The sequence below is a fragment of the Pristiophorus japonicus genome, chromosome 8 (assembly GCF_044704955.1).
Source record: "Pristiophorus japonicus isolate sPriJap1 chromosome 8, sPriJap1.hap1, whole genome shotgun sequence".
NCBI classification, from domain to species: domain Eukaryota; kingdom Metazoa; phylum Chordata; class Chondrichthyes; family Pristiophoridae; genus Pristiophorus; species Pristiophorus japonicus.
This window is the reverse complement of record NC_091984.1, coordinates 36,843,573-36,857,714: the sequence shown is the minus strand read 5'-3', so window position 1 is coordinate 36,857,714 and position 14,142 is coordinate 36,843,573. Positions and strand designations below refer to the sequence as shown.

The window sequence follows — 14,142 nt, the reverse complement described above, 5'->3', positions numbered from 1 at the left end:
CCAAAAACAATGGATGAGTTCACAGGTGTTACAAAAGAAGAACCCGAATTACATCCTCAAGGGTGGAAAATGCCTGTGCGTGGATTTTCTTAACGTGTGGTGGCCGTTGTACACCAGCCACCACACGGGCTTGGCAGAGCTAGGTCTTAGTCCAATGGCAAGGATTACCCAAGACAACTGGAGACCTGCTCTGCTGCACGGACCCAGTGCGCACACATATCACACTGTGGGCTGGCCCGTGCTGCCCCTGGGCCCCTGGGCCCCTGGCCTCAAACTCACGCCTCCCCTGGGCTCCGATCATATCCCTCCACAGTCTCTCACAGCTCCTTCGCCCCAATCTCGTCGCTCCTGCTGCACCTGCCCACGCACCAATCACCGAACTGGACCTTGCTGACATCACTCTTCGCTGCCGTTGCCCTCCTGCACCAGCTCGTGCTGTACCTTGCAGTGGCCTCCACGCTGCCCATGGCCGCCCTTTTTATGGCCCCGACCTGCCGCTGATGGTCTCTCGCAGATCGGGGCTTCCACTACTACCATAGTGACAGCAGTGCTGCTAAGTTTATGCTTCTTGCTTGCTGCCGACTTGCTTGTTGCAATCAGCCACAAACAGGTAAAACACAAAGTGCAAGGTTTATGAGCAAGGCGGTAATGTTTGGGACTCAAATTGTGCCACTTGTCCAGCTTTGATGCTAAAATCAGGCCCTTCCTTTGGCTGCAACAGAATCTTAGGCATCTACTCTCAGCATTTTTTTTTAATTGTGCAAGATTTATGAACTTCACTTGTTGAGGGCAAACTCAATTATCACTAACATTTATATGTCATTTGGTCCATCCCCAGAATACTGAAAAAAAAGGCACTTAAAGTCAATTTAAGATACAACTTTAACTGAAAAGGAATATGGTATTAATCAACATTCCTTAAACCCGGATCATCTGTTGAATTTGGGAAGCAGGTATATCTCCCAGCATCAATCTGGATTCTGCTGAGCACTCCACTAAAATGTGGATTCAGAAGTTGATACTCCTGCACAAAGTTATTACTCAGGCAAGCACCAGTGCTGGCCCTGTCTCATTTCAGTCAACCTCAGTGAGACACTGGTTGAAAGAACTGTTCGACTGTTCTTTCCACAGAAGCTGGCTGATCTCAGTTTCTCCAGTTTTATTCCAGATTTCCAGCATTTGCATGTTTTTTTGCCTGTCTAACGTTCAGTGAAGGCTTGGTCCCAACAAGCTGTGTAAATGCAGTGGTCACTTTTTTTTTTAAACAACATCTAGATCATTTATCCTGGCACTAATTGCGATACGTCAGGAAAGGATTACCGCCCTACAATCGATCTAGCATGGGTAATCAGACTTTGGATGCCAACATGTCTGCCACCTTAAACAGGATGACAGATACCTCAGCCATGGCTTTACAACGCATCACTGATCTTCATCAAGCTGGTCTGCAGCACAGTGATAGGAGTGACATGGCGCTGGCCCAGGAGAGGGATGATGGTGAAAGGAAGTGGGAACTCCACTTAATGCGGAGACCCCCGTCACACCCTTCCAGGCAGTACCCGATACACTGCTATGCTGCCTCATCTCCCGATGGCAGAATCTACACAGGTACAGGTGGAGCAGTCTTTGGTGGGGCACTCAGGAGCTCCTAAACTTAGAGGGAATAGGCCAAATGCATCAAAACAGTCAGGGCAGGGATCTGAACAGCCTGCCTCTACCTCTGCTGAAGCCACATGGAATGCACCATGTATAAGTGGTAGGAAGCCCAAGTTCAAGAAATTGTAATTTGCCAAAGGTATGCACATGGGTGTTTGACAAAATGTTATGTTGTTAAGTATCCTTTCCAATAACTACACAAAATTTGGTGCTCAGCACCCCTTCTACATCTTTCCAATTATTGCGTCTCAAGTGCCAACTCGCCCCTTCACTTGTTTAATGATGAATGCCAATACGTTGTGATCAATGTTCCCTGTAAGCTGCATTTTGCTCCACACGGCCTGTTTCTTTTAATGCACAGTCTCTTCAAATTTCTGTGCTTGCATCGTATTTACAATGTAAAAGCCAGTGAGCGGCTGCGCGGGACCTTTCCCATTACTGCGTAGCCACGCAGCTTAGAGGGAACATGGATGATGACCCATTGGGTGGATGCACGGTTTAAGGACTGTTTAGCGCAAATGCAGCATGCGGGGGGAGGGGGGTTGGTGCTGGTGGTGGGAATAGGCCGGAGGATTTTATTTGTGATGTTTTCCTCTGTGAGTTATCACTAGCTGAACCTTCGAGGTATTCAGGCATCCCTGGCAGTAATGTACGTGGCTGTTCTGGTGCTGGATGCCCCATCTCCATCCTTCTCCTCTGCTTCAATGTCCTCCTCATCCAAAGTGTTGAATACCTTCGTCCGCCTCCACCTGCAATTCTATACAGCGCAATGTTGTGCAAGGCACAGCGCACCACTATGATTCTGGACATCCTTACTGGCGAGTACTGAGGGGCGCTTCCAGACTATCTAGTCTGAAGTGCAGCTTCAACATTCCAATGACAGGGGTTCTCAACTGGGGTCCGCCACTGACTGATATCAAGCAAAAAGATTCTATTCTTCCTGTTGTATTTAGAGAATAAGGATGAATTAAGCAAACAATGCCAAAATCAATATAATCACAGATATGGTTCGTTGCAAGTCATTCCAGATCTATCTCAGAAGTTGATGGCTGACTTTAGTCATGTCATTTATTTGCTAAACCAATGCTGCTGCCATTTATTTAGTAAGATGAAGGTGTAAGCTAAAAAATGACAATGTTTCTGTGACATATGCAAATACCTATATGATCTATTCTGAGATGAGTGAGCATAAACAAGTGTCCTACCTGAAATAAATGTCCCGGTTAGAGCGTTCGACACAAGAATTCACAAGTTGTTCCCTCAATGACTCCAGTGAGCAGTTGTATACATAGACAGGACATCGAAGACGGTTCGGATCACACAAGTCGATCTGAGAAGTCTGGTGGCTGAATGTGATGTGGAAGTCTTTCTTTGGAGGTAAACTGAACTCCACTCGTTCCTTTATCATTTCAGAAGGCACATCCGCAGAGTCTGTGGGACATCAGCGATAAAAAAAAAACACACACACATTTAGAGAAGGTTCTTAAAGAAATATAGACTGCCTGTCATAAAGCGCTAAGATAAGCCCAAGTTACCAGCAGTGGGAATGGCTGCAATGACACCCCTTTAGGAGGAGGATCACTAAATGAGGATCGAGAAAGGAACAATTTACATTTATATCACGTCTTTAACATAATATAACGTCCCAAGGCACTTCACAGGAGCGCTATCAAAGAAAAATTCTGACACCGAACCATACAAGGAGATATTATCACAGATGACCAAAAGCTTGGTCAAAGAGAAAGGTTTTAAGGAACGCCTTAACGGAGGAAAGAGAAGTAGAAAGACAGAGAGATTTAAGGAGGGAATTCCAGAGCTGAGGACCTAGGCAGCTGATGGCACAGCCACCAATGGTGGAGCAATAAAAAGCGGGGATGTTCAGGAGGCCAGAACTGGAAGAGTGCAGGGATTATAGGACATTTTATATATCGATATAGAGGACAGCAGAAAGACACAAAGTGACAGTAACCTCTATGAGATCAACCAACCAGTGAGTATTTATCATCAAAAGTAGGGTAGCTTTGTCGAATAACATGGTCAAAGTTTGGATAATCTCACTCCTGGAACAGACGAGTGATCATCTAGTAGTGGAAGTTACAACGATGAGGGTGGACTGAGGTCCAGCTCCAGATATTGGTGACCATGTGCTCAACTCAAACCACACTAAGCCCAGCATTTGCAATCAGACTAGAAGCTCTTCATTTACAAGACCAAATTAGAAAATTCACTTTCAATTCAAAAGCTAATCATTTTAATATCTTAAAACTACATGAATATCAATTAAAAAAAATGAAAATCTATCATATCTGTCTATAAAAATATCCACCCAAAACTAATGAAACCATCTATCCCCAACCTTCTAAACACCTGTCAAAACTACAGACCATTTCATTAGATTCCTAAACGATTTGCATATAAAGAATGCTCACACGACAAATAGCTCCAGTCTGTTACCTGTATCAGGATGTATTTTCTCCTCTTCAGAGTCAACAGGTGACCTTTCATTACCACCTGCCAAGGTTGGGGAAAGGAGTGGCGTAGACATGGCAGAATGATTTTCCTGTCCTGGGGAACACAGTGTCGACACAGAATCTCTTTTGGTGCTATTATTCTTTGATACACTGACTGCTACTTGGCCAATTCCACCATCATGTGCTTCTCCAACTGTAGGCAAGTCGGGTTTCTTTATTGCGGAGGCGGCACTAAATGCTCCCGGGTGTTCACTCAATGTTGACTCTGTCACTTCTACTTGTAACAGTTCCTCGTCTCCTAATCCAGCGTGCTTTGTACTCTCATCAATCCCAGGAGCCATCAGTCGTTGCATATCTAACAGAAAGGAGTAAAGCTCAGACAGAAAATCCTTTAAAGAAAATGTGTAGTGAGAAGCACCAACAATGAAGTACTTCCTCTCCCCATCTCATCACCAGCTAGGTAATAAATGGTTTAAGAATGATCATTTTTCAGTCAGCAGAATGCATAAAGAGCTATTAACAACTGGCTTTATAGTTGGATCTACCGTGTTGTTACACACAAGCATCCAAGGACAAGGCCAATAGGGGTGTTTATGCCAAGCACAGGATAACATCTGTGCCATTCATTTACAGTGACTGAATAGGTTAAATTCCATTTTTATTAAAATGCATTCAAGTGCTTTGGGGATTGAACTTCTAAACTCTCCATTATTCGGTGAACTGTAAATGAGTGACGTTTACATTTTATATAACCCTCTTTTATTATTGTTGTTTGTATTCACTTTATCTCCAGTTTCCAAATGGAGCTCTGATACTAGTCATCATCCATGCCTGCTTTCTAATATTCTGGGAGGAGTTCTGTCTGTTCTTAGCAAGGTTGCTGGGCATGCTGTCTGACCATGAGTTAACCAGTCCATTTCTTTCACCTCCACCAACAGTCTATAAGATTGCATTGCAATACACCAATGTAGAATGACACCAGAATTATATTGATAAGTAAAGCACAGTAGCTCCAGGTAAAGAACTGGCTGCAGCACAAAAATTAGGCAAGGCCAGAGGCAGAATCTGAAGGAAAATCTTAAATCAAATGCTGTTACTTTAAGATGTTTATAGACAGGACTTTTATTAAAAGTTATATTTCCTTTTGCTTGTTTCATAAATTATCTTGTACACCTCCTTAGGTCCCCCCCCACCCGCCCCAGCCCCCCTTTTTTTAACAAGAAGCAGGCAGTTTGACCTGTTCTCGGGATCTCTGCCAGTGTTGATCTTACTTAGATGTGTGTTGTATTTTACAGAACAAGATATTCATATTAACTTTCAAAGATTAACCTTTAGGATTTTAACAGTGATTATTTTAATGAAAAATGTAATGGTTTGAAATGAAAGGTAGTTAATAATAATTCCAAACATGGGTCACATGGAACTTTACAACATTTTACAGATGAGAGTGACAAACAGCAGAATGGATCAAATCCAATCATATAAGAACATAAGAAGTAGGAGCAGGAGTAGGCCATACGGCCCCTCGAACCTGCTCTGCCATTTAATACGATCATGGCTGATCCGATCATGGACTCAGGTCTATTTCCCTGCCCGCTCCCCATAACCCCTTATTCCCTTATCGTTTAAGAAACTGTCTATTTCTGTCTTAAATTTATTCAATGTCCCAGCTGCCACTGCTCTCTGAGGCAGCGAATTCCACAGATTCACAACCCTCAGAGAAGAAATTTCTCCTCATCTCACCTTTAAATGGGCGGCCCCTTATTCGAAGATCATGCCTTCTAGTTCTAGTCTCCCCCATCAGTGGAAACATCCTCTCTGCATCCACCCTATCAAGCCTCCTTATAACCTTATACGTTTCGATAAGATCACCTCTCACCCTTCTGAATTCCAATGAGTAGAGGCCCAACTTACTTAACCTTTCCTCATAGGTCAATCCCCTCATCTCCGGAATCAACCCAGTGAACCTTCTCTGAACTGCCTCCAAAGCAAATATATCCTTTCGCAAATATGGAAACCAAAACTGTACGCAGTATTCCAGGTGTGGCCTCACCAATACCCTGTACAGCTGTAGCAAGACTTCCCTGCTCTTATATTCCATCCCCTTTGCAATAAAGGCCAAGATTCCATTGGCCTTCCTGATCACTTGCTGTACTTGCATACTATCCTTTTGTGTTTCATGCACAAGTACCCCCAGGTCCTGCTGTACTGCAGCACTTTGCAATCTTTCTCCATTTAAATAATAACTTGCTCTTTGATTTTTTTCTGCCAAAGTGCATGACCTCACACTTTCCAACATTATACTCCATCTGCCAAATTTTTGCCCACTCACTTAGCCTGTCTATGTCCTTTTGCAGATTTTTTTATGTAACTGGGAGAATGGAGTACAGTTGAATGAATCTTCATAACAGAGAAGTGGAGGGTAATTTTCCTCTTAAAACACTGATGGCTGTAACCCCTGGAGTAAAAATTCATCAGTAAAACTTACCTGAAAAGGTGGCTGGCAAAAAGGTGAGCAGGATTTGCTGTGCATTCACAAGCCTGGCGTAGCATCTCCATTGCGGTGTGCTCTCATTTTCAACTGGGATTACATTGTCCTCGGTCATGTCAGCATTGCCAAGACTCTAACCAATTAGAACAAATAAAGCACGTTTATTAGAATAAGCCAAATTCAAACAACTCTTTCTTGGGTAAACAATCTGAAAATATTCCAATTCTTGCATTTCTTTTTTCATTCACAGGATGTGGGCGTTGCTGGCAAGGCCAGCATTTATTGTCCCTAATTGCCCTAGAGAAGGTGGTGGTGAACCACCTTCTTGAACCACTGCAGTCCCTATGGTGAAGGTACTCCAAACAGTGCTGTTACAATAGGGAGTTCCTGGATTTTGACCCAGTGACGATGAAAAACGGTGATATATTTCCAGATCAGGATGGTATGTGACTTGGAGGCAGTGGAATTCCCATGCGCCTGCTGCCCTTGGAATTGCCAGCATATCCATTATGTCTATCCAGCAGTCCAACCAGTATTCTACATACTTTCTCAGGTATCAAATGTTTAAATTAATTAAAATATATAAAAAGACCTGCTACTTCCACTCCGCTACATCCCTATGTTGCCACCATGATTGTACTTATAATAATACCATGCAGAAACATCACTGCAAACTCTCCTTTTGGATTGCAAAATAATTGTTTGATGTTTTAACACATTGTGTATTCTCTAATCTCACAATATCCTGCCACAATGTGCCAGAATTGGTATTATTAAAACAACGACATGTTACCTTCAGGCAAAAATATCCAATTCTAGCAAGTTAGTGTCTAACTTCAATAAAGTTTTATAAATAATATTTTGCCACTGGCAACAAATTAATGACAATAATTAAACAGAGACGTGGGCTAAACTCTGTATGTGGACACTTGGAAGGATCCATTCATCCTCTCTCCTGAACTCTAAACACAGCCATGACTATCTTGAGCTAGTAAGTTCACATTGACCCAACCCCTCACTTAGTATTAAATATAGGCTCATAGGTACCGCATTCATCACATGGAATGGACAAAAGATGCAATAATTCCCAAACTTAACTAACAAAACTTTGAGGATAGTACATATAAGTCATGAGTGTCCAAATGCTTAGTGCTTCTCAGAAATGTAGGAGTATACCAAACGCTTAAGACTGCCACTGGAAGCAACTATTAAGCTATGTGCATGCCATTCAGTAATGGTATCTGGGAACTGAAATACTGCATCATACAAGGCTTCACTGAGACAAACTTTCAAACGTTACGTTCTGTTCTCAATCCCATACCCCAAAAAGTAAAACCCAACCATTCAGTGTATGAGAAAACAGACAAAACCGACAAAACCCGTGCCAAGAATCGGACATTTATCCAATTCGCTGCCATCTGCGGCAATGGAAAATAATTACGGGTGCATCAACCCCAACCTCAAATCCAAGGAGTATTACCATTCTTGTAACCCTAATTCATTCATCTTCTCTGACACAGGTTATAAATTAGTAGTAAGCATGCTCAATTTGAAATATTTTGATTTTATTCCCATTGGAAAATAGATTGAAACTAAAACAGAAAGAGACTTTCCAAATCCTTGGCAGAAACAAAACCTTGAAGCCCTCAATAATTTCACTGCTTGGATTGATCCATATTTTTTTAATTCCAGTTGGGTTCCTGGAGCAGTAGTGGAGCTTTTGGGTGAGACCAGCAATGCATTTTCATCTGTGTCAGCACTACTGCAGACCTCTGTGGACCTCCCACACTCACTTACCTGTAAGGTGCTAGTTGAACCCATGACTTCTTTGTTACTCCCAAGGGTGTGCAATGACATCATGGTGTCTTGTCTCTCCAACTTCTTGGTAATTTTCAGTGGCTCTTCTGCAGAAAAAAAAAAGCACATAACTTTTAGCCAAGCTGCAGGAACTTTTTTTCTGATCATAACATTTTTATGAATCCAGTTTAGTGTCCCAAAAACACTGAACTGAATCGACAGAAACTCATTTGCTTTTAGTTGGAGTTGATAGGAACTTTAATCCAAGCAGGATATGGTTCCTTGAACTAGCTTTCCACACATTAAAATGTGACAAGACACAAAGTAGATTGTGTACAACCGCTCTCAGAAATACCATTAGGTCCTGAACTTGTGTGAAAAAAATGGATGTCAAACCTTGTACTCTGATGATTTGTTAGATACAGAGATCGAAATAGACAAATGTAGCAAAATCTAGGTTATTTTACCTTTTACAACTGGTAGAGTAAAAGGAATGGAATGACCGTTCCGATCCCGCTGCACAATTTGCTGCATAAAAGTTGCATGATCAGAGTCAGCCAATGGCAACTCCCGGTCACTGAGGTCCTGTTGCAAATAGCTATGGAAAAGATTTAACAGGATCTCATTGGGTAAAGAGGCAGTGTCCTTTGTACTCCCATCATCCTCTGCTGAAAGAAGAAAAGAAACAGATAATAAGGTCCAAACATACACGAGAACTCAGTCTTGAAATAAGTTTTGGACAGTAGGAGAATAATTTAGGAATCCATCAGACTCGGACACATGGTGGCCATATCAGTAACCAGTTCTTGTGAAGGCACAATATTCCGATAGCCATAAGCTAACCATTGTTCAAAGAGTTCGAGTATTTGTTCCTTTTTTAACTATCATTTTATAGACACAAGCTAGTATTGCTGTTGAAAATATAATGTTTCATTAAAAAAAAATGCAGTGAAAAAAATTGTAAAGTTGAAGAACAAATAAAATCTTCCAACAATGCTATTCATGGACTTTGAAAGAACAAACAAGTACATGTAAATGAATTCCAGCTAAAGGTGCTTCCCTATCCACCCATCACCATCCCAGCCACGTACCTCATGCAGAAACAAACACTCAGCATAATGGCTACATCTCCCACTCTCCTCCTCAGGCAGGTCTAGATAGCGCAAAGTTTGCCCTCCTAACACATACCTAGGTTAAATACAATCTTAGAGCAGCAGGCAAGTGATGTAGGAATGATTTGCGTCTGTAGCACGGGTAAAACTGCACAAAATAGTGGCCCTATATGGATGCATCTGAATTGCAAGTGGCAGTATAGGATCCCTCATTTCAGGGAAAGCACAACATTGAAACCTTACCTTTAGTCAACATGTGGAAAAATAGTTCTAATTGTTGACACTTCGGTAAAAGCTTCATCAGATCGAACTGGAATGGTACACCTCGGATAAAATCATTCTCTCCATCATAATCGCCTGCTTGAAAGAGAAAAGGGGAGTCAGTCCAAGTGTATTGGGAATTGGTGAAGGAGCGGTGAGAGACTGTAGAGGGATGTGATTGGGGCCCAGGAGAGGCGTGAGTTCGGGGCTAGGGGCAGCACGGACCAGCCCACACTGTGATATGTGTGCGCACTAGGTCCGTGCAGCAGAGCTGGTCTCCAGTCGTCTTGGGTAATCTTTGCCACTGGACCAAGACCTAGCTCTGTCAAGTCCGTGTGGTGGCTGGTGTGCAACGGCCACCACACGTTAAAAAAAAATCCACGCACAGGCATCTTCCACCCTTGAGGATGTAGTTCGGGTCCTTCATTTGAAACACCTGTGAACTCGTCCTTTTTTCTCGTGGAAGCAAGTCATCCTCGTTTCGAGGGGTCGCCTATGATGATGACTGGGAATTGGTTACTGGACAATAAAATGAAGCAGACTACAGTACAGATAGCATTCTGAGACTGCCTTTGATTTAAAGCAGATAGATCGGCAAACTTATTATTGGAAAAAGAAAAAAACTAATGGAAACCACGCACAAACACCAAAGTAGAATAATGGGAACAATTATAAAGCAATCCAATCAAGGGTTGAGTAGTTTATATAGAGAATGAGAGAAAAATAGAAAGCTGGAGAGGGCATAAAGTCATTATACAGCAATCAATTTGTTAAGATACTGAAAATAAATCTCAGATTGTCTTGGTCTGCAATATCAGACAGGCCACGCAGACAATGCAGACCCAGTGGCCTAATGGAAAAGGCACTGCTTAGTGTAGCACAAAGCCATACAGGTCAGGAACTCTGCCCCGGCTCAGGTGATCTGAGCCAGTGCACGAGCTGGGGCATTGCAGATAATTGCAGATAGGGAGTGTAAACTTTTGCTGCCAATTGCTATCCGGTGGCTCCCATTCTAAACTCAGATGGGGGGGGGGGGGGGGGGAGGGGGCACGGGGTTGCTAGTGCTGTTGGGGAGGGTTTAAACTAGCTTGGCAGGGGGATGAGAACCTGAAAATAGATTCAGTAGGGAGAGAAGCGAAGCTAGAATTGGAAAGCAGAAAAGTAAAAAGTGAATATGGAAGACAGAGGAAACAAGGGCTAGAAAGTAGACAACAAGGACATTTGGCAGTGCTAAATGATATATACTTCAGTGCAAGGAGTATAGGGAATAAGGCAGATGAGCTGAGAGCACAGATAGACATTTGGGAGTATGATATTATAGCTATTACTGAGACATGGCTGAAAGAAGGGCAGGTATGGCAGCTCAACATTCCTGCTTACAGGGTTTTCAGATGGGATAGAGGGGGGGGGTCGCAGTATTGATAAAAGAAACAATTACAGTTGTGAGGTGGGATATGTTAGAAAGATCATCAAATGAGGTCATATGGGTCAAATTGAAGAACAAAAAAGGGGCAATCACACTGCTGGGAGTGTACTATAGACCCCCAAACAGTCAGAGGGAGATAGAAGAGCAAATATGTAGGCAAATTTCTGAGAAGTGCAAAAACTATAGGGCAGTAACAGTAGGGGATTTCAACTATCCTAATATTAACTGGGATAAAATTAATATGAAAGGTATAGAGGGTTCAGAATTCCTAAAATGCATTCAGGACAACCTTATTAGCCAGGGTGTAGCAAGCCCAACAAGGGAGGAGGCAGTTCCAGATTTAGTTTTAGGGAATTAAGCTGGGCAGATGGAAGGGGCATCAGTGAGAGAGCATTTTAGTGCGAGTGATCATAATTCAGTTAGATTTAGGGTAGTTATGGAAAAGGACAAAGATAGACCAGGAATAAAAGTTCTCAATTGGGGGAAAGCCAATTTTGCTAAGCCGAGAGATAATTTACCCAAAGTGGACTGGAAACAACTACTTGAAGGTAAATCAATGTCAGAGCAGTGGGAGGCATTCAAGGAGCAGATCCTGAGGGTTGAGAGCAAGTATGTTTCCTTAAAAAAAAGGGTGGGGCTAACAAATATAGAGCCCGCTGGATGTCAAGGGACATACAGGGTAGGATAAAGAAAAAAAAATGAGGCTTAGGACAGATGACTCAATACTTCAGAAACTCTAGAGGAGTATAGAAAGTGACGGATACAATTAAAAAGGAAATTAGGAAAGCAAAGAGAGCATGAAAAAATGTTGGCAAGTAAAATCAAGGAAAACCCAAAGATGTTTTATAAATACATTAAGTGCAAGAGGATAACTAAAGAAAGAGTAGGGCCGATTAGAGACCATAAAAGTAATGTGTGCGTGGAGGCACAAGACATCTTAATGAATACTTCACGTCTGTTTTCACCAAAGAGAGGGAGGAGGGGTGTGAAATATTAGATGAAATAAACAAAGTAAGAGAGGAAGTATTAAGGGATTTAGCAGCTTTGAAAGTGGACAAATCCCCAGGCCCAGATGGATTTTATCCGAGGCTGTTACGAGAAGCAAAAGAGGAAATAAGCAGAGGCTCTGGCCACCATTTTCCAATCCTCTCCGACTACAGGTGTGGTGCCGGAGGACTGCTAACGTGGTACCTTTGTTTAAAAAGGGAGAAAGGATAGACCGAATAATTACAGGCTAGTCAGCCTAACCTCGGTGGTGGGAAAATTATTGGAAAAAATTCTGAGGGACAGGATAAATCTTCATTTAGAAAGACACGGATTAATCAAGGACAGTCACAGCATGGATTTGTTAAGGGAAAGTCGTGTCTGACTAACTTGATTGAATTTTTTGAGGATGTAACAAGGAGCGTTGATGGGGACAGTGCCTATGATGTAGTGTATATGGATTTTAGCAAGGCTTTTGATAAGGTCCCAAATGGCAGACTGGTCATGAAAGTAAAAACCCATGGGATCCAGGGCAAAGTGGCAAGTTGGATACAAAATTGGCTCAGAGGCAGGAAGCAAAGAATAATGATTGATGGGTGTTTCGGTGACTGGAAGGCTGTTTCCAGTGGGGTTCCGCAGGGCCCAGTACTAGGTCCCTTGCTTTATGTGGTATATATCAATGATTTATATTTGAATGTAGTGGGTATGATTAAGAAGTTTGCAGATGATACTAAAATCGGATGTGTGGTTCATAATGAAGAAGAAAGCTGTAGACTGCAGGAAGATATCAATGAACTGGTCAAAACAGTGGCAAATGGAATTCAATCCGGAGAAGCGTGAGGTAATGCATTTGGGAAGGGCTAACAAGGCATTAAATGGTAGGACACTGAGAAGTGTAAGGAACAAAGGGACCTTGGAGTGCATGTCCACAGATCCCTGAAGGTAGCAGGACAGGTAGATAAGGTGGTTAAGAAGGCATACATAATACTTGCCTTTATTAGCCAAGGCATAGAATGCAAGAGCATGGAGGTTATGCTTGAACTGTATAAAACATTAGTTAGGCCACATCTAGAGTATTGCGTGCAGTTCTGGTCACCACATTACAGGAAAGATGTGATTGCACTAGAGAGGGTACAGAGGAGATTTACGAGGATGTTGCCTGGACTGGAGAACGATTGGATAGGCTGGGTTTGTTTTCTTTGGAACAGAGGAGGCTGAGGGGAGACCTTACTGAGGAAAATAAAATTATGAGGGGCCTAGGTAGTGAATAGGAAGGACCTATTTCCCTTAGCAGAGGGATCAACAACCAGAGGGCAGAGATTTAAAGTAATTGGTAGGAGGTTCAGAGGGGAATTGAGGGGAAATTTCTTCACTCTGAGGGTGGTGGGGGTCTGGAACTCACTGCCTGAAAGGATGGTAGTTTCAGAAACCCTCACTACATTTAAAAAGTTCTTGGATGTGCACTTGAAGTGCCATAGCCTACAGGACTATGGACGAAGAGCTGGAAAGTGGGATTAGGCTGGATAGTTCTTTGTTGGCTCGCGTGGACACGATGGGCCAAAATGGCCTACTTCCATGCTATAATTTTCTATGATTCTATGAATTGAAGCCCAGCAAAATAGAGCGCTTCCAAGAGAAGAACCAGGGATAAAAAGTAAATACATTTTTTAAAAACCCTGTTAAAAATGCAAACAATTGTCACTGACTGTCACTAAAATTAATATCCAGTTCAGTGCCACTTCGAAACTTCTACTCTGCACAAATGTCTAGAAATTTATGTCCCTGTTGGGAGCTAAAAGTAGATAGGGAGATTTTTTTCTCTCAGATTCCCCCCATGGCTGGCTTCTCTATTAATGGAACAATTTCTCCTGAGACCATGTGCCCAATAGCAGTGCATTCCTGCTAACTAATGCTCCACTCTGCAACTCCATTGTATAGTAAAAT

The 14,142-nt window shown here is 42.5% G+C and overlaps 1 protein-coding gene across 1 annotated transcript in view; it reads right to left on the bottom strand.

Annotated features, from left to right (window-relative positions):
• szt2 (SZT2 subunit of KICSTOR complex) overlaps positions 1–14,142 on the bottom strand; it is a 259,721-nt gene that overhangs the window by 205,733 nt on the left and 39,846 nt on the right. The window contains exons 21-26 of the mRNA XM_070886683.1: positions 9,771–9,887; positions 8,883–9,083; positions 8,416–8,522; positions 6,616–6,751; positions 4,111–4,482; positions 2,862–3,087 (exon numbers count right to left, since the gene is read on the bottom strand). Coding sequence (XP_070742784.1) covers positions 2,862–3,087; positions 4,111–4,482; positions 6,616–6,751; positions 8,416–8,522; positions 8,883–9,083; positions 9,771–9,887 — 1,159 coding nt within the window. The remainder of the gene's footprint in view (positions 1–2,861; positions 3,088–4,110; positions 4,483–6,615; positions 6,752–8,415; positions 8,523–8,882; positions 9,084–9,770; positions 9,888–14,142) is intronic.